Source organism: Pteronotus mesoamericanus, unplaced genomic scaffold (genome assembly GCF_021234165.1).
Source record: "Pteronotus mesoamericanus isolate MK-2021 breed Mesoamerican mustached bat unplaced genomic scaffold, CSHL_Meso_final scaffold_1186, whole genome shotgun sequence".
NCBI lineage: Eukaryota > Metazoa > Chordata > Mammalia > Chiroptera > Mormoopidae > Pteronotus > Pteronotus mesoamericanus.
Genome location: NW_026555302.1, coordinates 5261264 through 5286456, shown reverse-complemented (window position 1 = coordinate 5286456; position 25193 = coordinate 5261264). Strand labels below are relative to the sequence as shown.

The window sequence follows — 25193 nt, the reverse complement described above, 5'->3', positions numbered from 1 at the left end:
CACAGCAAGCCATAAAAAAAGAATTCTAGAAGAAATCGGCATTTCAATGAATATCAGTAATTTGAAAGGTATCAGATGTGATTTATTCTTCATCCTCCAGATCTAAACAATGATTTCTGCTGGCCAGATTATACACTTCAACAGTTCCACTATTAATCCCACTTTAAAAAAGATGTAACTTTTCTCTTGTTTTAATGTGTTATACTTCTGTGTCTAGCACCTTTCAGGGCTGTCCTTATGTTCTCTGCCTGTATCGTTTGCTCAGTTAGTGGGCACCCACAGTTCCACTCAACAGCATCTTCCTCTGGGTCTGGAGCATTAAATTTGAACTTAATGTTGGATCAAAAGCTCCTTGGCTTTTGAGCCATGGGTTACTGTAGTAACACACTTTTAAAACTAAATCTTAAAGGAATAATCCAAACTCTACCTCTGATCGGCTTTGTGTTTTGTGTCTTATTATTTTGTTAACAAGATCATGCCTAATAGGTGAAATGTGCAGTCCTACTGGGGTGTTCTGTGTTGGTACATTTTGTCCCTAAAGGGTAGCACATCACTTTGTGCTCTAGGACATACTGATCACTGGCCCCCTTATCTGTATACCTCTTGCCATTCTTGCCCTTGACGGGGCCTCAGCCTTTCAACCACGTGGGTGCAATGAGACAAGGTAATCCTCAGGTGCTGTGGTTTTTACTCTTTAATAATGTATGATGTAAGTAATATTTCATCAAATCTCATGTGCTCTTTATTGTAAGACATTATTTTATATATACCTATGAGAAAGTAAAAAATACTGACAAAGTATAACATGCCATCTCACTCCAGGATTCCAAACCTTTTTTCAAAAGTGTATTTTAGAAGGGATACAATATAGCATCTTCCCATTTTCAAAATGAAATAACTATGGCAAAGAGAACTAAGCATCTTAGTCAAGGCCACACATGATTCTGGCAGAGCCAGAATATAAATCTTAACAGAGTAACAACAGACTATTTCACACCAAGAATCTTAAATTCATATGTCCACTTTTAACAACCCCTCTTAGCATGCCAGTGTTATGACCAAGGACTTACTGACGTCGTGGAGAGTTGGGTTCAGTCTAGCGTACAATGGCAAACAGCGTAACATGGTTGTATGGGAGGCAAGGCTGCCCCTGTGGTTATTGGTATGACCTTAGATCGAGACCATGTGGGCTCAAGTCTCAGCTCCATCACTTACTTACTCGCTGTGTGACCTACATGTTATTTCACATCTTAGTCCTTCAGTTATCTCATCTATAACATAAAAATTAAAATACCTACCTTCTGGGGTTATTCTGAGGATTACATGATGTAATACATATAAAAACAGCATCTTAAAACAGCACCTGGCGCATCAAAAACATAGTGAAGTGTTGGCTATTATTATTAGTTTTTGTAGTTATCCAAACAATTCTATATATGTTCTTTATCCAACAGAGAGAAACTTTATATCACTGCTAAACCTTTAAACTAATAGCTGGAAAAATGAAGTTGAAAATGATAGTAAACCTAAGGCAATGACTGAAATGAAAATTTGCATTTGTTATTACCAGAGCCCAGACTATGGTGCCATCTTCATATTTTTTCCTCCGGTTGGAAATTTTTGTCCTCCTCTCTAGTAGTAGAGGAGAAGGAATGAAAAATATTCACGTGCTCTTGAGTGACCTATGTGTGACTACTTGAAATAGTGAATAACAAACACAATGAGAGAGCCTTTTGCTAAGTGATTTTAAAGGAACAGCAGTCCAAGAGGCACAGGTAAAAAAAGGGAGCATGTTTTGAAGCATGTTTCATCTGCAAGTGTTAAGGAAGATTTTAAAGAGTACTACGGTAATGCCAGTCACTGACACCCAATCCCCTGGAGATTTTAGGTCTCAGGTGCAAAAGCCAGATTAAGAACCAACTCAGTAATAAAATTTTCCATAATCCTTGGAAGCTCAAGCTCTGCCTCTGAAATCTTTGTTTATTCTTAATATGTTGCTGTGTGCATTATCTAATTCAAAATACTTGCAATCCATTTATGCTAGTTGGGTTTCCCCTATCATAAATATCAGGCACTTGCAGCTGTAAGCACCCTAAAAGCTACAAAGAAACAAAAATTAATGTCTTTCCCTGAATGATGTTACTCTTAATTGAAGAGAGCAAATATATGGAGAAAATAAAAAGATATATACATGTTGAACTATTATCCCGATTGTAAACGCAACAGAGTTTTAAAGGGAATGATCACTATGAGCTAGAAGAGTTAAGAAAAAACAATCAAAGAGGTCAAAAATAACGATGTATAGGTATGATAGGCCCAAGTAAATTGATTAGTCTGGATTCTCTGGAACAACCCCAGCCTGGTATATTTTGTATTGTTGAAGACAAAAGGATCTCCAATAAGCCTAAACAACCTTGCAGGATATAACCGTTCACTAAACTAGTTTTTGCTGAGCTCCTAACAATGTGTCAAGCACTGCGGCGAGTGGCCTGAGCTAGCCAGGCAGGGCTATTGCCTTCACTGAGCTTATTTCTTTTTCCAGTATCTGAATCTCTACAATAATGACTCTTACTGAATACCTACTACCTGCCAAATACTGAGCTAAGTGCGTTTCATATGCTATTTTATTTGATCATAACAACCCTATAGAGTTAGCACCTAAGACTTCCAGTGCTGTCTTCGAAGGGCACCTCATCCACTAGAGAACAAAAATTGCAAAACATTTTGCTGCATCAAGATGGTACAGGACCCCAACTCTTCCAGTACTGGCGAGCTTGGGCCCGTGGGGCGCCACGGATCTCCTAGACCACGGCAAGCGGCCCCGCCCCTCCCTCCGGGCGCCCTCGGCCCCAAGCTCGCTCCCTGCGCCTGCGTACGCTCACCGACCCCGCCCCTCTGCCGCCGCCGCGGAGCCATTTCGCTGCCCAGTCCATGCTGGCTGTGGTTCGGTTGTCGTTTGCCGCGGAGAAAGGCGGGAGTCACGGACCGTCTTAAGAGGGCTGTGCTCTCGGGTACCAGGCAACGGAGGTCGGTAGGAGAAAAACGTCCTCGCCACCCGTTCAGGCGGCGTGGGGCCCCGCCGCTCTGCAGCCGGCCTTTGTTGCGAAGCGCGAGCGGCGGTGGCGGGTGGGGGATGGGACGAGCCGCCGCACCGGTTGCCGGGATCGCGGGCTGCGTCGGTGCTCGCCACGCCTGCTCTGTCCTGGGCGCGTGCGGCCCCCGGCCTTTCGCCCCGCAGTTCCCAGTCCTGTCTCCAAAGTAGCCAAACCCCCTTTCCTCCTCTGGCCTGCGCGGCGGGGCGTGGTCCCGCTCTGCGAGTGACGGGGACGGTCGCCAGGTGATGAGCCCGCCAGAAGGCACCCTCGCCTAGGGTCCCTCGTTCGTTCGGGCCGCAAATCCTGGGGACTGGCCTACAGGCTCTGTGAATGGAGCTGTAAACAAGTTAGGCACAGTCCTGTCCCTCACCGGGGTGGCTGGCGATCGGGGACAGTAGGGAAACAAACGTCTGCTGCTTTGGGTAAAAAGATGAGAAATCGGAGAGTGTAAAGGAGAGAGCTACATAGGGCGGACAGGGAAGGCTTTTCAGAGGAGGGGGACCTTTGAGCTGACAGAGTGGCTCATTAGCCTGAAGACCGAGGAAAAGCAAGAGGTAGCAGAGATTAGTTGGTGTTTAAGGGCAGAGAATGGAAAGAAACTGAAAAGGCCGTGTGACCGCATTGTGAAGGATTTAAAAGAGTGGATTGGAGGTGGCCAGAGTGGAAACGGAATTATTCAGGACGACATTGCAGTCCGCCAAGTGTGCAGCCGTGGCGGGCGGGGAGATGGACAGAAAACGTCCAGACCTGTAGAGAATTTTTATGAGATCATTTGAGACAAACATGATAATTGCCAGGAAGCAAAACTTCAATGGATTGAGAAAATGCTCTGGAGAAGGGCAGTTTTACAGCTTAATTTATACACTGGAATCAGAAGAGGGAGTGTTGCATGAGATCTAGCGGTGGTAGATCAAGGGGGCTGGGAGAAAGCAAAGTGAGGAACTCTGGGACTGGATAAAAAGTAAAACAGAAACACACATTCTTTTATATTGGTGGGTACCGGGTAGTTGATCGTGAACATTTACAGGATCTAGAGATGGGATGCGGGGAACAAGATAGCAGTGCGGGGTTCTGCAGTAGGGTGTGCCCGGAGGGGCCTGGAAAACACTACTGTCATTTCAAAGGTATGTCATCTAGATTCCAAAAGGCAGTAGACAGGCTCACTTAGGATAGAGACTGACCTTTGTCAAGGACGCTACAGGCCTAGGACAGAACTACCTGCCACGACTGCGTTTAGTTAAGAATTGTTCTGTTTAGACCATCCGGAGCTTGTCTGGTTTAGTACGTGGCCACTTTTTCCTCCACAGAGATAGAGATACAGAGATAATGCTTGGGAGGCAGAATTGTTTAGTAGATTAGGAGCCCGACTGTCTGCCGACTGTCTGCCTTTCCCAGTGAGGGCCTCTGTCTTCCAGGGCAAGTTGTTGTCTCAGTTTACTCACCAGCGAAAAGGGGATGATGATAACGCCTCTTCTGTGTAGTTAGAAGGGTAAAGTAAGTAAAACAGTTCCTATAGATGATCTTGTAAGGATACTGCCTGGCACGGAGTAAAGGCTCTGCAAGGACAGCTATGGAGGACCTTGGGGGAGTCAGTGACTCCCAGCTGGGATGGGGTAGCTGGGTGCCTGGTGGTGCCATGTGGGGAGATGGGAACTCTGGAATTGGGGGTGGGGAGGAGCAACAAATTTGGCGAGGAAATTTAAGATTCTGTTGGAGATGTCGAGGTAGACTGCATTCTAATGAGTGTGTCAGTGCTGTAGTTTGATGAACTTTTTTGATTTTGTAGCTTAGAAAGAAAGGACTAAATTTTGAGTATATTTTTGGGCATCATTAATATGTAATTGACAGCTGAATATTTACGGAGTTCGATACGACTACATACACCCAGGGAGGAAGGAACTTGGTGGTGTAGTTGTACCTATTTTATGTTACTCATTTACCCTGAAGGCTTGTTTTTAAGTTAATTATTTAAGAGTGGAATAAATAGACATCTTCAGCTTTCTGCAGCTTTTCCATTATCAGGATGTCCCTAGGTTTAGTCTGCAGCTACAAAATGAACAGGGTCCAGTTTGATGACATTAGATTTAGGTGTTAACAAAATGCACTAAACACTAACAGAAGACAAAGGTTTGATATTATTTATGGGGTTTCTTCTTGCAGCAAACAAATTTGGGGGGGGTTCTAAATTAGGTCTCATATCTTGATTATAATTTAGACCCATATTTTAGGCTCTTGAATCTTCTGGTATCTTATGAACTGGGGGGTAGAGGAAGAGTGACAAGTATGTGTGGTATGCTCCACTTCAAGAAAACTTAATATCCTCAGACTGTAATAAGTAACAAGGCCAAAAAGAGAGATTTAAAGTAACAGATTACTGTTTCTAGTTCAGGCACTGATTGTTTAATATATTTGGGCTTACAGTATACAGCCTACGACTTGGAGGAGAGTCTGCTGGGAGACATAAGCAGAATGAGAATTAACTATTAACTATATATGCAAAATGATGGATGACCATTTCTTAGTATAGAGAGTAGTTTGAGTTTGAATATAAGCCTCCACAGGGAGTGACTGGGAAAAGTTACTTAACTGTGTATGTCCTAGTTTCTTCCTCTGTAAAAAGATGATGATAGTGTCCACAAGATAATGTTATCTACCATTGTTGTGAGGGTTAAATGAGTTAAAACACATAAAGTGACTATTGTAAAAAGCAGGGCATTACATAACATTTTTTAAAGAGAAGATACAAGTCACTTGTCACCCAAAGATAACCATTTTGGGGGATATTTCTTTCCCCATCTTGGTTTATGCATATATACTTTTTTATTTTATGTAGGTCAAATTATACAGTTTTGTAACCCTCTTTTTTCTTATAACATGTAATAGATTCAAATTATGTCATTAAAATTTCTTCATAGACAATTTTAACAGCAATATGATGGAATATCCTGTATTTAACCTAGATTTTCAGTAAATTCCAGTTTTGATATTTCCAGTTTGGTAATTTCCAGTGTTTGCTCTTAAAAATGATGCAGTTTTTAACCTTTTTTTCCTTAGGTCTGAAGAAGGCACCTGAATCATGGGTGATGTTAAAAATTTTCTGTATGCATGGTGTGGCAAAAGGAAAATGACCCCAACCTATGAAATTAGAGCCGTGGGGAACAAAAACAGGCAGAAGTTCATGTGTGAGGTACTGAAGAACACAGTGTGCGTGATACGGTTTGTGAGGCTTGCTTTGGTGTTCAAGGAACGTTGTTTTCTATTTGGAAATGTTAATGGGCTACACATTAGATAACGTTCTTTATTTTGACTTGCTTGCTCTTTTTTAGCTTTATAAAGCATTTTCAAGGAAGCATTACTTTGAAAACAATCTGATAGGAAAATTCTTGTTAGAACATGAGTCTTCTTCAGCTTTCCCAGTACCAGTAGTACAGAATGGAAAAGTTAGATCAGCTGTTTGCAGTTTTGCTAACTCCTGTAGAAAGTGGAGCAGTTCTCAATTGCTTAGGTCTAAGTGCTTAAAATAAATATAAATAGCTTGTTCTTGGGTCTTATAGAATAATGTGGACCATTCTGGTACATGAAAGGGGGGTATCTGAGTCACGTAAATTCATACCTTGTCTTGGATTAGCTCATCCCTTGACAACATAATTCAGGCTTTTTTGTAGGGCGGCCAGTCCTTGAATTCTCTCAGGTGCGTTATTTAAGGTGTGTTTCTGGAGTCTATCTCCAGCAGTTAACTGTCACCCCATAATGGACTGTTGAATTAATGGGGTTTTTTCCTAAGTCCCAGAACTACCCAGGTCAGTCTCTTAAATTTTTTTCTGGACTGTTTAAGGTGCGAGTGGAAGGATATAATTACATTGGCATGGGCAATTCCACCAATAAAAAAGATGCACAGAGCAACGCTGCCAGAGACTTTGTTAACTACCTAGTTCGAATAAATGAAGTAAAGAGTGAAGAAGTCCCAGCCGTTGGGGTAAGTACTTACAGCCACCCTCGGAAGTGTGTTACAAGGTTATGCTAACCCAATACGTATGGAGACTGACAATTTTTCAATGTTGTTTTCATATATATTAATGTGTTTCCTAGTATACCTTGGGATTGGGTTTCCTCAGCACTGGGATGCGTTCCTGAGGATTTGATTTCATTCTTAATGTTCATGACTTATGGGCTCAGGAAGTTCATTTAATCCATACATCTTACGGTTTAATGTATTTCATTAATTCGTTAACCAGTTTTTCAGAGCCTGTTGTGTTCAGTGTACTTCTGAAGATAACATGTTAAACAACATAAAAGTCAGTAACATTTTAAGATCCAGTGTTGGGTCCCATTAATGCTTTCTTATAAAGTAGAGAGAAAATAGTATTTCATGCAGTGAAATGTCATTCTAGTGTTTTGGTACCCTGATTATTTTAATCACATGTGAACATGCAACAAAGACCCCTTTCTAGTACTGTTTTTAAGAAATAAACTTTATTTCTCATTTAATTAAAAAGAAAATTTGAATTTTCACAAGAATAGGAGAATGGTTGACATAAAAACGTTCACATTATGATTTAAGTGGATCCCTTAGGTAACTTAAATGAAAGATTCTGTTTTTTAAAACCTTTATACAAATTTTAACAATTTATTTTCACTGAATTTTTGTGTTCCAACTTGTAAAAATCCATGTTTTATTTTCTTTGATTGGTTTTGACTCAAGTCAAGAGACTTTCTAGTATATTGTACCACTAGATACTTGGAGGATTTTTAATTACATTGGTTTGCCCATCTGTAAAATGAAGGGATTGGACAAAATGATCTTGACATTGTTTCTGGCCACAAAAAAAATGTTGTACCTCTTTGAAATATTTGAAAGCTTTGGCATTTGCTCCACATGTTGTCACCTATTCTGTAATCCTTAGCCTCTTCCTCTCTTTTGTCTTACAGTGTAGGCCAGTGGCACATTCTCTTAAATTTTCTTTTATGTGAAAACATTTTTATTTTCCCTTCTTTCTTGCGTAATGTATTCACTGTAATAGGATTTTGGGGTACCTGTTTTCATCTTTCAGCACTTTAAAGATTAGTTTCATTGTCTTTTTACCTCCACTGTTTTCTAATGGGAAGTCAACTTAGTCCAATCATTTCCCTCTATGTGTAATGTGTTTTCTTTGGTTGCTTTCATTTTTTTTCTTTGTTTGGTTTCCGTAGTTGATTGTGATGTGACTAGATAGGGTTTTTGCTGAGATTCATAGATCTGTACATTTGTATCCTTTACCATGTTTAGGCAGCTGTCTGTTATTTCTTCTGCCTCATTTTCTCGCTTCTCTTTCGGGGACTCCTGAGTTAATATGTGTGTTTAACCTTCTGCTGTTATCCCACAGATCCCTGAGGCTGTCTTCTTTTTTCTTCCTACTTTCTGTCTGCTCCTCAGATTGGGTGATTTCAAATGATTATCTTCAAGTCCACTGGTTATTTTCTTTGTCAACTCCATTTTGCTATTAAGTCCATCCAGTGCATTTTATTTCAGATACTGTCTTTTTCATTTCTAGAATTTTTAGCTCCCCCCCACCCCGTGACATTTCTTACCTTTTCATCCATTATAAACATGTATTCATAATATGAGTGAATTTCCTTTATGCAATTGAGCACATTTACAATAGCTGCTTTTAAGTCCTGGATGACTGATTCTAACATCTGAGTCATCTAGGGTTTGGCTCTGTTCATTGCATTTTCTCTTGAGATTGGATCACGTTTTTCTCTTCTTAGGTCAAGTAACTTTGTATTCCGAGCATTTTGAGTATTATGTTGTGGAGGCTCTAAATAACATTCCTCCAAAGAGCGCTGCTTTTGTGTTGTTGTCAAGCAGTTAAGTTGGTTGGACCCAGTCTGCAAACACTGCTTTTGAGTAACAGGTCCAATATCTTACTTCAGTTTTCTGACCTCTTGCTAGGCAGCTTGGAGCCTGTCTGATGTATGTGTAGTTGAAGAGTTTGCGATTTGGGCAGGGTCATACACAGAACCTCTTTACTTCCTAGATTTCCTCCTCACTTTCTAGCAGCTCTAGTTTCCCCAAACCCTTACCATTGGATGCTTCAGGGCCAGAAAGACTGGATGTTCTTTCTGTTGGAGTTTTAGTAGCCTCTCATGGTCTCTGTCAGACTAAAAGCCATAATAAACACGGGTTACACTTTTGCTGTTTCCTGGTTTCTCTCATTTTAAGTTTCCTGCAGAGTCTGCTCGCTTCTGTTCACTTTTTAGTGCCTACATATAGTTGTGGAGGTCCTTGGTATTTTTTTCCATAGAGTTCATGTCTGCAGCTGTGGGTAGTCTTGTGCAGGAGCTTGCTTGGCCATACCAGAAACAAGATCCTTTGTCTTTTCCTTATTAGCATTTGACATGCTCAGATCTTTTCCATTGAATGCTCTGACCGTGCATTTCCTGTTTTCTTCCTCACCTCCTGTATTCCAATTACACTGGCCTTCTTGCGGTTCCAGCACATTTCTGTGTAAAATACAGAAATCTTTCCATAAGAAAGATTTAAAATAAAGACATGAATAAAGCTTTATCAGGCAAATGAAATACAAAAAGGACTAGCAATATTAATATCAGAATAAACTAGATATTCTGATATTAAGATAGCAGGAAGACAAAGAAACATCAGTTCATAGTGTAGCAATTCACCCAGCATTAGAAATGCTAATGTATATTGCTGGAAGAAAGTCCCAAAAGTCTAAATTCAAAACCCATTCAGAAGAACTGACAAGCCTTATTCAAATCCATAAAAGCTTTAATAGGAGAAACAAGAATCTGCACCCCTCCTAAAACAGGGTCTCTTTTTTATAGAGGTTAATAGTAGAACCATCTGGTAGACCATCAGAAAGAACAGTGCATTCCTAAGTTAACAGATAACCATGCGGCATTTATCATACTCTGTACATTCATAAACCTGCTTCCCGGAGACATGACGTTTTTATCCTTGGGTGGCATACAGGCTTTCTGGGTAGTGGGCCAAGCCAGAAGCTACAGAGTTGAGACCAACATTTCCCAGATGCGTTTGCTGCTGGAGCCATATTGCATCTCAGCGAGTTCCCCTACATATCTATTGTTAGCGTGGCCGGCGGTGCGGGCTGTGAAAGAATTCACAGGGAAGAAAATGCAGAGAGTAGAGTTTTATTTTTACTTTCCCAAGAGAGGGAAGGAACCGAGTGTAGAGAAATGTATCAGCCCTGGGGGATCAGGGCTGTGAGTGTTTATTGTATCAAAAAAGGGGGGCGGTTATAGCTGGGTAGCCATGCTTGACAAGCAGTGGTAAATCAAGAGGTTTCGGGCTGGCGGTGCAGGCTTCCTCAGGGTCGGGTGCTTCTGTCTGGTATGTCCTGTTTGTATAAGTTTTAAGACATCTGCGCGGGGGATGCTTTTAGTAATCTTCCTAGTCCTGGGATAACTGCTCAGAAACAACAGCTAATTATGCCTGACAGTCTTAAAGAAAGAGAGATCAGTCTTAAAGAAAGAGGGCCTGAAAGGGGCTCTTTTGTCGTTTCGTATATTGGCAAAACTAAAACGGTAATGTAAGGAAGTAGCAAATGGGCCCCCCGCCAAAAATCCTACTAAACAGTTGGAAATGTTAACACTTGTTTCTAAATGAAAATTTAAAATTACAGTTACAGACTGTTTAGATAAGTGTCTATCAAAACTCTGGAGGGTTAGAGGAGCGGTCATTTATTCAAAGGAACATTAAGTGCTTTTATTATTGAACAATAAATAGGTTTTAAAGTAAATAAACTAATAAGTATTAGCTTAGGAAACTAGAACAGCTAAAATTGGAAGAGGTTAATGAATATGAAATCAAATTGCTGAATTAGAAAGCAAAAAAAAGTAAAATTTTAAATGCTCTTGGTAAAAGATAACTTTAAAAAGTCCATTCCAGGTTTGATTTTTTTAAAAATTAAGTAGATACTGTTGATTCACAGCCCTTTATTAAAAATCCAGGTGGTTTAAGAATTCAGAGTTTTTCATATTTTAGAAAAGTACTATGGTGCACGATACCGTATCTTACATGACATCTCTGGCACATTTCTTACTATGTCACTTTAACGAGTTTATGAGAAAAATATCTACTCAGTGTCAGCTTAATAAAGCTCTTTAAAAAAAAGCATTTCATAAAATTAAACGCTTATTACCAATAAAGTATTTAGGAAATGGAGTAGAAAAATGCTTCCTCGTCGTGCTAAAAGGTGTCATCCAGAACTGACTTAACCTTGAACTGAATGGAGCCCTTGGGCAGGTTTGTGAGGAGGGCGGAGCAGAACTGAACACACACTGAGAAGCGGGAGTGTTGTGACCGCCATTTACGCTCATTGACAAATAGGAATCTTGGGCTTGTATTTTATATGTCTATTTTCTTCACAATTTATTTTTTTGGATATTTTACAAAAATATTGTTCCCAGTTGAAAGGGGGGAAAAACTGAAGCTTCTTCATCTCAGATAGTTGAGATGCGCTGCCCGAGGGGGATTTCTGTCAAGTTGTGACCTAAGTGTCTGTTGTCACCACCGTTACTCAGTGTAATGCAATAAAGAAAACGAAAAGATGTAATACAAGAAGAGAAAGTATAAATATCATAAATAACCTAATTGGGAAAATTTTCCTATTCACCGTAGTAGTAAATATTACAAAGAATTTAAGAATGTATAGTTTGTAGGACCTGTAAGAACAACGCAACAAATTTTTATTAAAGGATAGTGTGAAGAACTCGTAAGAGTCTGAGATTTTACCATACTTGTAAGCTAGTAATTCATCCTGCCACAGTTTCACAGATGCTGGCAGAAGACAAAAGAACTTCCTAATCAAAAACAGAAGTTGTTACCTGCAGGATGGATTCTCCCCTGTCCCCAGATCTCTTGGAAAACAAATCTGCTTCCTATCTTGAGAAGATTATCTCTGTCTTCCAAAGCTATTTGCTGTTCAGATACCAAGACATCCATGGACAGTTGCTCTCAGCAGATTGAAGGCTTGATGAAACGCAGAGCCATACCCTGTTTCTGCATGGGAGGTTGTTTTATTTTGTAACATGTCAGTTCTCCCTGAGTAAATTATATAAGTTTAACATACTTGATAATTTAGACAAGTTCATTAGGAAAAATCATTAATTAAGAATAGCCCCCCAAAAATGGGGAAAAGTTAAAAGCACTAGCCAATCCCACACATATGAATAAAGAATATTATTTTAAAATTGCAGTAACTAAACTGACATCATACTAGCTCCAAATGTATATGACATACATTTATATATAATATATATTTATAATATAATTATATAATATCTATTCGTAATATATAATAAGTATATGATCATAATGCAGAATAGGTCTCAGGGTAGGAAAGGCTGTTTTATGGAGAATGTAAAAGACAGAAACTAGATTTCGCTACAGAAGAAAACAAAATACCATTTTGGACAGTAAACCATATTAATAAAGTTAAAAGGAAAAGGACAAACAAAAATTTGGGGGGAACTTGTAGGACAAAGAGTGAATATCACTTGAAATGTTAAAATCTGAAATTCATGGTAACATGAATATCCAGTTAGAACAATGGGCAAGGAAAATGTAAATTAAAGTAATAGTTTGCTACAACAAGAACCAAAACTAATATTGGTAAAGATGTAACATGAACTCTGAATTACCAGAATTGGAGAGGATGTGGGGAAATAGATTTTCATATGTACTACTGGGTGAGTATGGTATTCAGCAAACTTTTTCTAGAGCTCTGGTGATTTTTAAAATGTTGATGCCTTTTAACCCAGGGAGGTTACTTTCATGAATTTTTCCTAAAAGAAATAAGCCTAAGTACAGAGATTTTATGGCAGTGTTCTATAATTTAAGGTTGGCTATGGTCTAAGTACCCAGCAGCATGGTATTGATTGAGTTATATATGGGAGGGGGGTTGCCTGTGTGTACCTGCTGTTGAGTCGGCTCTGACTCATGGTGACCCTACGAATGAGCGAGGTCCACAATGTCGGGTCCTTAACAGCTTTGTTCAGCTCCAGTAGACTCCTCCTGCCCTATGGCTTCTCTTTTAGAGGCAATCCATCTTGTATCCCGTCTACCTCCTTTCTTTCTGCCCTCTATTTTTCCCAGCATCGTTCTTTTCCAAAGACCCTTCCTTCTCATGATGTGCCCAAAGTAAGACAGCTGCAGGTGCGTCATTTTTGCCTCCAGCAATGTTTCAGGCCTAATTTGCTCTAGGACCCGCTTGCTCGTCTTTTCTGGCAGTTCAGGCGTCCATTGCATTGTCCTCCAAAACCACATTTAAAATGGATCAAGTTTTTTTCCTGTCAGCCATCTTCATACGTAGTAATTGAGACTACGAGGGGGTCCATGATCTTAGCCTTGGTCTCCAGTGACCCGTCTTTGCTCTTGGTGATCTTTCCTAATTCTTCCGTCGCCCATCCGAGTCTGAGCCTTCACGTGGTATCTTTGCTGCAGTCTGCATTTGAATTGATGACTGAACTGAGGTGAGCAAAATCTTCAACAGTGTCAGCGTTTTCATTGCCTATGTTAACGTCGTATCTTTCTTCTGTAGGCTTAACTTTTGTCTTGATGTTCCGATGGAGTCCCGCTTTGGCACTTCCATCAGAAGTCATTTCAGATAATTGCTACTTTTCGTTTGTATAGTGCATCCGTACAATGGAGTAGTAAGTCCTTAAAATTAATGCAGATCAGTATTTAAAGAAGTAGAAAGTGTATGTCAAATATTTTCCATTTGTCTTGAAACTTGATGCTTCTTCTCTGGGAATATCGTCTCCCAGATCCTTTTTTGATTGGCTCTTCACTTGCTTCGTATCTCTTCTCAGATGTCACCTGTGAGTGCAGCTTTCCCTCTTCTCTTTATTTAAGTAGTGACCTCTCTCAGTCCCCATTTTTCTTTTCTGCTTTCTGTTTCTCTGTAGTATTGTATCATACTTGACATACTATGTATTTATTTACTGTCTAGCTCTGTAAGACTTGTTGTATAGAATTAGAATATAGCTCTTTGAATATAGCTCTGTAAGTACAGAACGTGTCTGTGCATTGTTTTATCCTCAGTACCCGGAACGATGTCTGCTATGTAGACAGCTCCTAACAGATACTTCTTGAATATTGAATGTATTTATAAACATAGTAAGTGGAGAAAGTAAATCAACTATACAGCATAAACTGATCCTGCTTTTTGTGGGAATATTATATATGTATACATCCTATATATATCTATTCCTATATACCTATACCTATATATAATATATATGTATTATTATATATATATAAAATTTCCAAGTGGAGAATTAGGAGTAATTTATACTATCACCCTTCTCTGCCTGAAATGAGAACATGACAGTTCTGTAGTCACTGAACACCAAAATGTTACTCCAGGGAGAGGAGGGGCAGTACGCGGGCCTCCTTAAGGAGAAGAGGACTTACTGGTTCCTGTGAAGGCAGACGTGCTGGTGCTGCATTGACTTTCTCACTTGCAGGTGGCACCGCCTATGCCCCCGCTCACCGACGCGCCTGACAGCGCAGCAGGTACGGATGGGGGCCTGCCAGCCACCATGGGGGGACCTCTTCCTCCGCACCTGGCTCTCCAGGCAGGTAAGGGACCTGAATCTGTGCGCCTGGCTGAGAGTGAGTGAGGCACGGTCTTGGCCACCGTCTCTCCTCACTTGGCTAGAAAGAAAGAACTATAGTCAACAGTTAGCTTCTCTTATAGGGTGTGATACAGCTTCATTCCTTGCTGTAATTAGCATCTAATTTCTGATCTCTGGGTAGATTTTGCACAGGCTAGAACATTTGATTCAAGGGTCTTACTTCTTGCCCTTTCTTTTTCTAACTTACTCCTACCAAATACCAGTTTATTACAGACTTGTTTGTTTACCTATGGATCCAGGCCATTGTTGCATTCTATATATTACCTAAACTGTTATTGCTATGTGCACTGTAGGGTTAGATGAACTAGGATATTTGGTCATATTCCTTAAGTCTCATCTTGTATTTATGAAATGAGAATAACAGTGGCATTTACTTCTAAAGATTGTTGTGAAAAGTTTTTAAAAAGCATGTAATAAACTCAGCAGAGTTAAAATCAGTCAATATTAACTCTTTAATTACTCTGCTTTTTTGTCAGGATTCATCACTTTCTTACACCTTTTCAGCTTCTCATTTTCATTACCAGCGCCAGCAGATAGCTTCCTTTCTAGCAGAGAAACGGTTTATCATTTCACCGGTTATTTTGTATGTAAAAACTTGAAAAACAGAGCGACATCGGTGATGTGCGAGGGACTGTCAGTCGCCCCCGATCATTACCGGCGCGTTACTGGCAGCTTCCCACCGCGCACCGGCTCCGGGCCCGCAGCTTAGCCCTCTGTGTCGGTCGTGTAACTCTTTTCAAGTAAGTTGTGGAGATTTCAGACCCATTTCCAAATGACTGAAACCGAGGATTGGTAATTATGGAGCGCCAAAATCTAAATTAGGAATATTCGTTAAAATATTTAGGATCTTCCTGCAGTTTGATTCACCAAGAGAACAGTCGTTTTCTTTCCTTAATAGAAAATAATTCTGGAGTTGGGGCCTCTGGCTACGGCGCTCCTGGGCCCACCTGGGATCGAGGAGCCAACCTGAAGGATTATTATATTAAAAAGGAAGAACAGGAAGTCCAAGCGGTAAGGCTGTCGTCACCGTGTGTCACCCTCCAGCAGTGGGATCTAGGATTCCGTGCGCGGCAAGGTTTAAGATACTCGCAGCCGAGTAACTAGGTGATTCTTTACCGTGGTTGTTTGAGACAGCTTGATCACACGTGACACTATAAACCTAAGCTGCCCATTAAACCTGGTCACTAGAATTGCCTGTGAAATAAAAGTATTTTTTTCTTGGTTGTCATAAAAGATCTCATCTGCTTTGTAGGAAATATATATACCTCAGCCTCAGTAAACCTCATTTTATGAGCCCTTATTGTAAAAGTGCCTTGATAAAACAGCTTATTTACCTATTTAACTTATTTAAATTGGTAAAGCAGCACAAAAAAATAGTTGTCAAAGGTTTCTTAGGAGTAACTTAAATACGTTAACTAATAGGTCACGTATTTTTTTCGCTAATAGGCCATCAGATACAATATGAACTAATTCCAGCTCAATTTTGACTAGAAATAAAAACTATGAATAAGTAGCCTTTTTTTTTTTTTTTAAAGATTTTATTGATTTATTTTAGAGAGAGGGGAAGGGAGGGAGAAAGAGAAGGAGAGAAATATCAATGTGTGCTGGCTCTCGTGGGGACCTGGCCTGCAACCCAGGCATGTGTCCTGACTGGGAATTGAACCAGCGACCGCTTGGTTCAGAGGCTGGTGTTCAATCCACTGAGCTGCACCAGCCGGGGCAAAATAAAAGTAGCTTTTTTAAAAGAAGCTTTTATATTATAAAGGATGGCGCAAAGAAGTTATTGTTATACATTTCTGTACTTCAGATATTCATAACTAGAACTAGCGCAGCAAATTAATTTTCATTGATTCAACAGACTCTTGAATCAGAAGAAGTGGATTTAAATGCAGGGCTTCATGGAAACTGGACCTTGGAAAATGCTAAGGCTCGGCTGAACCAATATTTCCAAAAAGAAAAGATCCAAGGAGAATATAAGTACACCCAAGTGGGCCCCGATCACAACAGGTTTGCGTGTTTCATTCTTTCCCTTCCATAATAAGCTGGGGTGGGTTGGATATTTATTGTTCTGTATTTGTACAGCTGTGTAAAAAGGTATGCAAAACTCTGCTGTCTGTATTGCTAGATTTTTTTAAGGTTCTCTTTGAATTGGACAGGCAACAATGGTAGCCACAGGTGGTGGTATCAGCCAGAGGTGGTGAGTTTATTCACTGTGGTATTGTTAGAGGCAGTTGTAATGATTATTTCTTGAACGGGTCAGGTTAGACACTTAAGGTTTAGTCTTGGAGGTAGATTGCATTGCACTTGATCCAAACTGTCTCTTCAGCTTTGAAACTTGCCAGCCCTTAAGAGTTCTGTTGAAGTTTTACGGGCTTAGTATAAAGCTGAACAGCCTCGGTCTTTGTATGTGAATTAGGCTACTTCTAGTCTGTTAGTTTTATAAAACTGAACATAAAGGGCGGTTGTTGTAACAGTGACAGTATGTTTCTCAGCCTGCTTGCTATTCTTCCTGAGAGCATTCCAGGGTGTAGTAATTATTACTCCCAGGAAGGCTCATGGATTAGACTCTTGGGGGGCACTGTTCTTTACTTATATGAAATAAACTATGCAAAATACATTTAAAGTATTTTTCTTACAAATCAAAGCATTCTTTCTCCCTTGGATGCATCTGGCAACCCTAAATAATCATTACTAAAATAACACTTGGCCGCTGTAGTCAGTGATGTTTAATGAGCATTGTTACCCCTGCATCCACTGCTCTGTGCAATCCTGAATTCTCAGATACTTCATTCTCACATCAAACTTGAGAACCCTCAGAGGTTGTAAAGGAAAAACGTGTTTGTTAATGATTTCTCTTTCCTCTTTTGTCCTTACGAACTGATTGGGCTTAGCAGCACACGGGGACTTTGAGAGCAGTTAGATAACTTAAGTGTGCCCACCGCTGCTTGCAGTAAACGTTTTTTGATGTCACTGTCTTCTCGGTGACTCCCGATAGAAGGAATTGAAGAATTCAGGATGTGAAGAGGAGGGAGGCAAAGACAGCTGGGGGAGCCGGGACAGCATTGCTCCGTGCGTGTCCTTTATTTAAAGGCACAACAGACAGCAACACCAGAGGTCTGTGTTCATACACACATGTGCTGCTGCTTAGGCTGAACTAAGCAATCACATGGGAAACGATTGTAAACTGATTTCTGGTGTCGCTGTTCCCCCAGGTGGAGGAGAATGAGATTGACTTTAAGCCTGGCTGAGAAACATACTGGCATCGGTGTCATTAATGAAAGGGTGGATGTTGTTCCCCTGAAAGTCAGTGGCCTTTGACCCCTGAAGCAGCTGTGCCTGAAGGTCAGTTCACAAGACGTATAGGAAGGAGTCTAACATTAATTTTTTTTTCTTAACCCTCACTTAACCTTTTATTTACAGCACAACGTCAGGGTTAGAAAGTACCTGAGCAGCACAAGGATCAGAAAGCATAGTTTCTAAAGGACAGCTTTTCCCTTGTAAAACCTAAACCAGCCCCTAGAGTCTGCTGGCAATTTTAGCTATAATTTTCAAAAACATTTTGTTCTCCGTAACCTGATTTAAGTAAACGTAATACAAATAAGCTAAATTTTTTGTTATCGAGGGCTGCTTCCAACGGTAGGCAGACACCAGACCCCCCCCCACCCCCAGCCTCAGGAGCCACTGGTAGATGCAGCCGCGTGTGTGTCCCTGTGTCGTGTGCATGCGTGCGTATGTTAGCTCAGCTTCACAGACGGAAGCCAATAGTGGGTAGCCCACGCAAAGGAATCTTTAAAGTAATCACAACTAGGATTTAAAGAGCTTTGGTCCTATTTATTTCTTGGCCCCAAGCTAAGTGGAAAATTCCTTTTCATTGAATGTGTTCTAGCTCTTCAGAGTACAACCTTTGGAATAAGAGTAAGAGTAAGTAAATATAGACTCTAAAACCCTAACATTTTCTTTCCATGAAAAATTGGCTCATCAACTTTGATTATAGCAGTCTCGTGCCATGTTGTATGTTATTTGAAGTTTACATACTTCATTTGTTCTAGGATTGAACAGAAGCAAATGTTTACACTGTTTTTTTTTGCTGTGATTTGCTTAAGCAAATCTTTGGAAAGTGTGCCTGACTTGGGAGTCTGAATTTAGTAATTTCTCACTGAAATTCCTAACCCTGTTTGTGTATGTTGTTACAGGAGTTTTATTGCAGAAATGACCATTTATATCAAGCAGCTGGGCAGAAGTAAGTGTCGCTGATGTGATGAGCCTTGTATAATGGAGTAATATTCATAGTGTAGTCTTGGGCTGCATATACATGGACTTTATTAAATTGAAGGAGTATGTGATATAAGGTAGCATCTAGGGTATTTTCGAATATTAGTAATTATAAGAATTAGCCCAGTTTTCCAATTTGAAGGTGAAAAAAAAAAATGATCAGGCTAGTGTTATATTTCAAAGGATAAAACATGGTAAGCCACTTAAGAGTGTACCAGTGTCAGAGAACTTTAAAATATTTTTTCCTTTTTATACACAAATGTTCTTTCAGTTTGTTTAGGTAAAACTAGCTAGGTGAAATTTAGAAAAGGGGTAAACTGGATGATAAGATTAGGAGACAGATGTATAGCATTTACTAGTCATGAAGTCGAGAGGAAAAGGTAAGACAGTTACCTTGAGAAACAGAATAGGTTGGGGTTACTCATCAAGGAAGTAAAAAGGCAAAGATACCATGCATGCGTTCTTCTCTGCATAAACAGTACGTTTAAACAGGCAGTGTGTGGTGCTTGAAGGATAAGGAACTACCCCTGTATACCTTGTTTTGTTACTAACAAATTTTGTGACTTTGACTATCGCACTTTACGTCACTGGAATTCAGTTTAACGTATCTGTGAATTGAGAGAAATGGCCTAAGATTTTTTTCAGGTTAAGAATTCTGCAACTGACATTTGTGTTTCAAATTTCATATATGAAGGACTCTCCTGATAGAATAAAAACGGACTAAATCATCAGGAGATGATGTTGAATTTTTTATCCTAGACTTTAAAAATAAGTCACTTGAGAGGGAAGAGGACAAAGGCAGTCCAGTGCCTGTCAGCCCATTGATCTGACCATCAGAGTTAATTCGACTAAATTGGCTAATTAGGCAGGAAGGACCTGTGTCCCTTCTTGCTTTGTCATCGCTCCTAAAGCTGAATGATGCAGAAGGAGAGGAAACTTTCTATTAGCATTTTCTTTAAGAACATGAGTAACTACTAGCTTCATTCTAGTGTCACAGTCCACAAACTTACAGTCCCCTGGCCAAAGACAGCCCGCTACTTCTTTTATTCAAGTTGTATTGGAACACAGTTTTACTCATTTGTTTGCATCAGGGGATAGCAAACGTCTGTAAAAGACCAGGTCGTAAATATTTTAAGCTTTCCAGGTTACATGTATCACATGCTTATCATTGCCATATTTGTACAATTCTAAAAACATAAAAATTATTCCTAGTTCCTGGGCCTGTAGTTTGTCAAACCCTAGTTAACTATTGTCTGTGGATGATTTTGTGCTTTAAAGGCAGAGTTGAGTAGTTGTGACAGAGATCATGTGGCCTGCAAAGCCTAAAATATTTATTATCTGACTCTTTATAGAGAAGATTGCAAACCCCTGGTGTACATAAACCACTTTGAACCCATTTTTATTTTTTCGTTTTGCTTTTTGGCCCTTTGCTTTTACAAAGTGAAACTGTTTTCCCTCTTCCTTTTTAATGTGATATTTATAATTTTTATTGAAATAGGTTATTTGCTTTTATAGTGATGATTTGTATGTGTCTTAGTATCAGCCTATGTTCAAGATGGTTCGTTACTTAATTGATGAGTTGTTATGGAAATTGCTTTGGTCAGCAGTGGGAATGAAAAAGAACCTAGAGTCCATTACGTACTCTGTACTTTAGGGCGGATTTTGTACCTAAGCCCCTACTTGCTTATGAAATAAGATGCTTCTTTACTTAGATGAGTTATTATTCTGTCTTGGGTAATCTTGACCTTAAATTATAGGGATTTTTGCACGGGAACATGGATCAAATAAGAAACTGGCAGCACAGTCCTGTGCCCTGTCGCTTGTCCGACAACTCTACCATCTTGGAGTGATCGAAGCTTCCTCTGGACTTACAAAGAAGAAAGAAGGAGAGACAGTGAGTTTTTAGACTCAGTAGCTCAGAGAGGTGCTGTAACAGTTTAGCTGTTGTGTAGGATTTGGCTAAGGAAGCTAAAGTTACAGTGATAGGAGTCTCCCTTAAGAGACGGAAGTGGCCTAGTCATCTGTGCGTGGTGGGTCGCGGAGTCCACAGTGGGCAGTGATCGCTGAGGTGGTCCCTACGCGGGAGGGAGCTGCCTCGTTGTCGGCTGCAGGAACACTGTAGACCTGGTGTCGACCGCAGGCTCTTAGCCCTGCCATGGTAGGTTTGAGCCGTGAATGTGTGTATGTGATGTGATTTTCGTGGTCATTCTTTTTCTGTAGGTGGAGCCTTACAAAGTTAACCTCTCACAAGATTTAGAGCATCAGCTGCAAAACGTCGTTCAAGAGCTAAATCTTGAGATCGTACCCCCAGTAAGCATACGGCTATTTAGTTCACCTTTGTATCGAAATTCTCCAGTCAGACAAGCAACTGGTAGTGGTTTTTTGTATTCTTATTTTTTAATAGCCTGAGGATCCTTCTGTGCCCGTTTTACTCAGTGTCCGCAAATTGGCCCACTTCGAGCCAGCTCAGCGGCAGAACCAAATGGGAGTGGTTCCTTGGTCACCTCCTCAGTCCAACTGGAATCCTTGGACTAGCAGCAACATTGATGAGGGACCCCTGGCTTATGTGAGTGCATCGCTGTGCTTGTGTGAGATTAGACTCTTGCATTTTACTTTTGAGCCTGTTTTCATTCGAGTGTCTAGATAAAAAGTGGGTTCAGTTTGAAGATGAGTTAAGGTGCTTTTGTTTGACTCTCGCCTTCCCATTTTATAGGCGACGCCAGAACAAATAAGCATGGACCTGAAGAATGAATTGATGTACCAGTTGGACCAGGATCACGACCTGCAAGCTGTAAGTCTGTGAAGTGTGATGTGCCTGCGGTGCCCCGGGCGTCGGACTTTCCTAGGCGTGGGCAAAAGGACAGCGAATAACTATGTTCTGCGCTTTCTAGGAAAGTGGATCCAAGAAAGTTACCAAATGGCTCATCTGAGTTACTACAGAGGGTTGTGAGGTTTAAGGGCATGGGATTCTTAGTTAATATAAGTGGAGAGATTTAGGGTAATAGCTCTATTTGGTGTTTTTCAGTATTTTTCTAATAAACAACATTAAAATGTTAGAAGAAAGGAAATGTCTGTGGAACGTTCAGGGAGAAAGCAGGAAAATGAGGGTGTGGACAAGGCCATTAGGTGGATTCTTCAGAAATTCAGTAAGAAGGGGCAGTTGTATTAGATAAATATATACTTTCTTTTGTGAAAAAGTATATTTTGCGTATTAAGCCAGTGGAAAGGAGTTGAGTTTTTATAGTGATGGCAATTCGCTTATTTATTTATTTATTTACTTACTTACTTACTTACTTATGCAGTAGGACAGTCTCTTCTAATGTATATGTTGGTAGAAAGTTGAGGTGTAACTTTTCTAATACAGATCTTGCAGGAGAGAGAGTCACTGCCTGTGAAGAAATTTGAAAGTGAGATCCTGGAAGCAATTAGTCAAAATTCAGTCGTCATTATCCGAGGAGCTACTGGGTGTGGTAAAACCACACAGGTTCCCCAGTTCATTCTCGATGACTATATCCAGAATGACCGAGCGGCGGAGTGTAATATCGTAGTAACTCAGGTAAGTCGCAAGCCATCTCACCGTGTGTTTCCTGTGGTTGGTTTGAAGGTGGAAATACCTAGAGGCCAGGCGATTGCTAATTTTTTGATCAACACTCCTTTGTAGCCACCCAAGGTCCTCAAAGTGGTAGAGCATCAGGCCTTTTAAAATTAAACAAAATATAAAAAGAACTAAAGTCTCGTTCTAATCTCATGTATCCTACAGTGATAAACTAGACTGAAGCACGTAGCAGATTCTTTTTTTGTCCTGGGCTGAAGGGTGTCTTTGGGCCCAGAGTCTAAACAAGAGTGAGAGTAATTTCTCAAGTTCTTGGTCTAAACCTTGGTCCTTTCTATTTTATCACTTAATTTTCAGTGATAACCAGGTAGAGTAAATAGGCAAGCCAGCAGAACAGATAATGGTTGACTTTTACTGAGTGCCATCGTTTTGGGAGCTCACTGTTCCTCATGTAAAATAAACTCAGAAAGTGGAGCCGGATATGTTTTGTGATGTCTGGCACCTTTGAAATCATTTTATTGCAGCTCCATTCTGTTACCACGTATTTAAATACCCATATGAGAAATAGAGGTAGAGTTCTGGGACCTGTACCCCATAAGTTAGACACCTCTAAGATAAGAGAAGTCGCTGCAGTTCTGGATAAATGTCAAAAGAGGGTACAGCAAAGAGGCGGGCCCTAGACTGCAAGAGCACAGTGTGAGGCAGGCCTGCGATTGCCTGCGGTATGGAACGTGTTACCCAGTGTCTGACATAGAGGGAACTTGAATCCTCAGTAACTATTCGCTGTTTCAGTTAAAGTGAACACGGATGAATTGTGAAGGAGGTACTCAAGGGCTGGGGTCCAGGCAAGAGTAGTAAGACTCTGCAGAGAAAAGGAAATCAGCGGATATGTGCAATGAATATGCAAAGAAAAGCTCGTACCCTGGAGGATAATTGAAGTATTGTGTTGGAATGACCTCACAGTGTTCCTTGCTTTCATCACCAGTATTTCTAATTAGTTTCACTTAAATCAGTTATTGTTATTAATATATTGTTCAAATACAACATAAAGCTACAACAGTAAGAGGCAGTGTAATTGGGAGAAGGATTAGATTGGGCGTAAAGAAAATTTGTATTACATCTAAAGTCCTTTGTGTGAATTTAGAAAAATAATTTAACTTCTCTGAGCTTTATTTTTTTAATCAGAATGAAAAAAAAAATCTGTTCTGAAGCACAAATAAAATAGTATATGCAACTGTGGTTTTACTGTTACATTACAAAGATGTTAATTGTGATTATTCTAGAGGTCTCCATTGCCTTGATTCTTCATAGTTATTTTGTAGAATATAGAATATTGCTGTATACTATGTAACAGTTACGAGAGGAATAGGTAAGCCATATGTGGAAAGGGAGCTCTGCGGGTAAAAATGATGTTTCACTGGCGAGCCTTCCCTTATATTCATTCTCTGTGGGACAGCATGTCAGAGAGCTGTAGGAAGCCCTGAAGGTCAGGGGAAAAGGGATGAATTATTCGGGGAACAAGCAGGGCGGCAGCTTAGGCCGTCGTGCAGTACGCAGCCTGAGATGGGTGTGAGCGTTCATGGGTAGCCATTTACGTTAAGCAGTATTCTACACAAAATGCTTATCTGGTGAATATAATGACAATTAGATTATTTTTACTTGCCTTTTCTGTCTATAAAAGGAATGTGTAGGCATTGGGAAAAAATTAGTAATAGAGTAAATTTTAAAGAAAGCCAGTCAACTCAGTATCCCACCGTCCAGAAGTAACCATTTTTGCTGTTGGCCTTCCTCCTCGGAGACTGCGGTGTTCGTACACCGCACGTACACCATCCCCGCCTGCTCCCTGTACGTGACAGCATAATGTGGTATTAGAGCACTGCGTGTTTTTAATACTTCATGGTCTCCCATTTTATGCATATGCCCTTATTTTACTCTTAAGTGATGGAGATGTTTTAAGTTTGTTTTTAATATTTTGGTATTTTCATATGTTGGGGTGAATGTATTTGTATGTGCACCTTTATACATTTGTTTGGTTGTTCCATTGGAATAAATTCCTAGACAGAGTTATATCAAACTTTTATGCACTTGGCCACACTCCCCTCAGGAAAAAATCACTGATTTCTAGTCGACTCAGTTAGGAATGAAAAAAGCACTTCTCTCTTTGGTATGCAAGTGTTTTTTTAAATGTTTGTTTTAAAGTCAAGGCTGTGGAAACAAGAATTTGTAAGTCAGAGCGGTATACAGAATGCGGGAAGGAGATGGCAGGGTCATTTGTTTCTTTGCTGTTTGAATAGGCGCCTTGATGGTGATGTTTTCTGTACATCCTCAGGTGGATTTACCTCATCTAGCTTCTGACGATGGTTGTTTAAAAAGCACCTCTGATACTAATTTATAGCACTCTCTGTCATGGATGGCTTTCTGGAGTCTTAAGATAGCTGTGTTTGGGGGGGACAGTAGAGTTAAGAACTAAACTGGATGCCACTTAGGGACTCTGCCGTCCCCTGCCCGGATCACTGAGAAGGCTGGAGTCTGCCTCCGAGGAGCTGCGAGGTGATGGAAGCGGCCCGAGTGGCCGAAAGCATATGAATGCGCTTCTGAAGAGTCAGATACCC

The 25193-nt window shown here is 40.3% G+C and overlaps 1 protein-coding gene across 1 annotated transcript in view; it reads left to right on the top strand.

Moving 5' to 3' along the window:
* The first annotated feature begins 2886 nt into the window (after positions 1 to 2886).
* The window catches only part of DHX9 (DExH-box helicase 9), a 42334-nt gene continuing 20027 nt past the window's right edge, over positions 2887 to 25193 (top strand). The window contains exons 1-12 of the mRNA XM_054587684.1: positions 2887 to 3027; positions 6150 to 6282; positions 6931 to 7071; positions 14586 to 14700; positions 15655 to 15767; positions 16615 to 16763; positions 18950 to 18996; positions 20786 to 20922; positions 21249 to 21338; positions 21433 to 21594; positions 21742 to 21819; positions 22393 to 22584. Coding sequence (XP_054443659.1) covers positions 6172 to 6282; positions 6931 to 7071; positions 14586 to 14700; positions 15655 to 15767; positions 16615 to 16763; positions 18950 to 18996; positions 20786 to 20922; positions 21249 to 21338; positions 21433 to 21594; positions 21742 to 21819; positions 22393 to 22584 — 1335 coding nt within the window. The 5' untranslated portion in view covers positions 2887 to 3027; positions 6150 to 6171. The remainder of the gene's footprint in view (positions 3028 to 6149; positions 6283 to 6930; positions 7072 to 14585; positions 14701 to 15654; positions 15768 to 16614; positions 16764 to 18949; positions 18997 to 20785; positions 20923 to 21248; positions 21339 to 21432; positions 21595 to 21741; positions 21820 to 22392; positions 22585 to 25193) is intronic.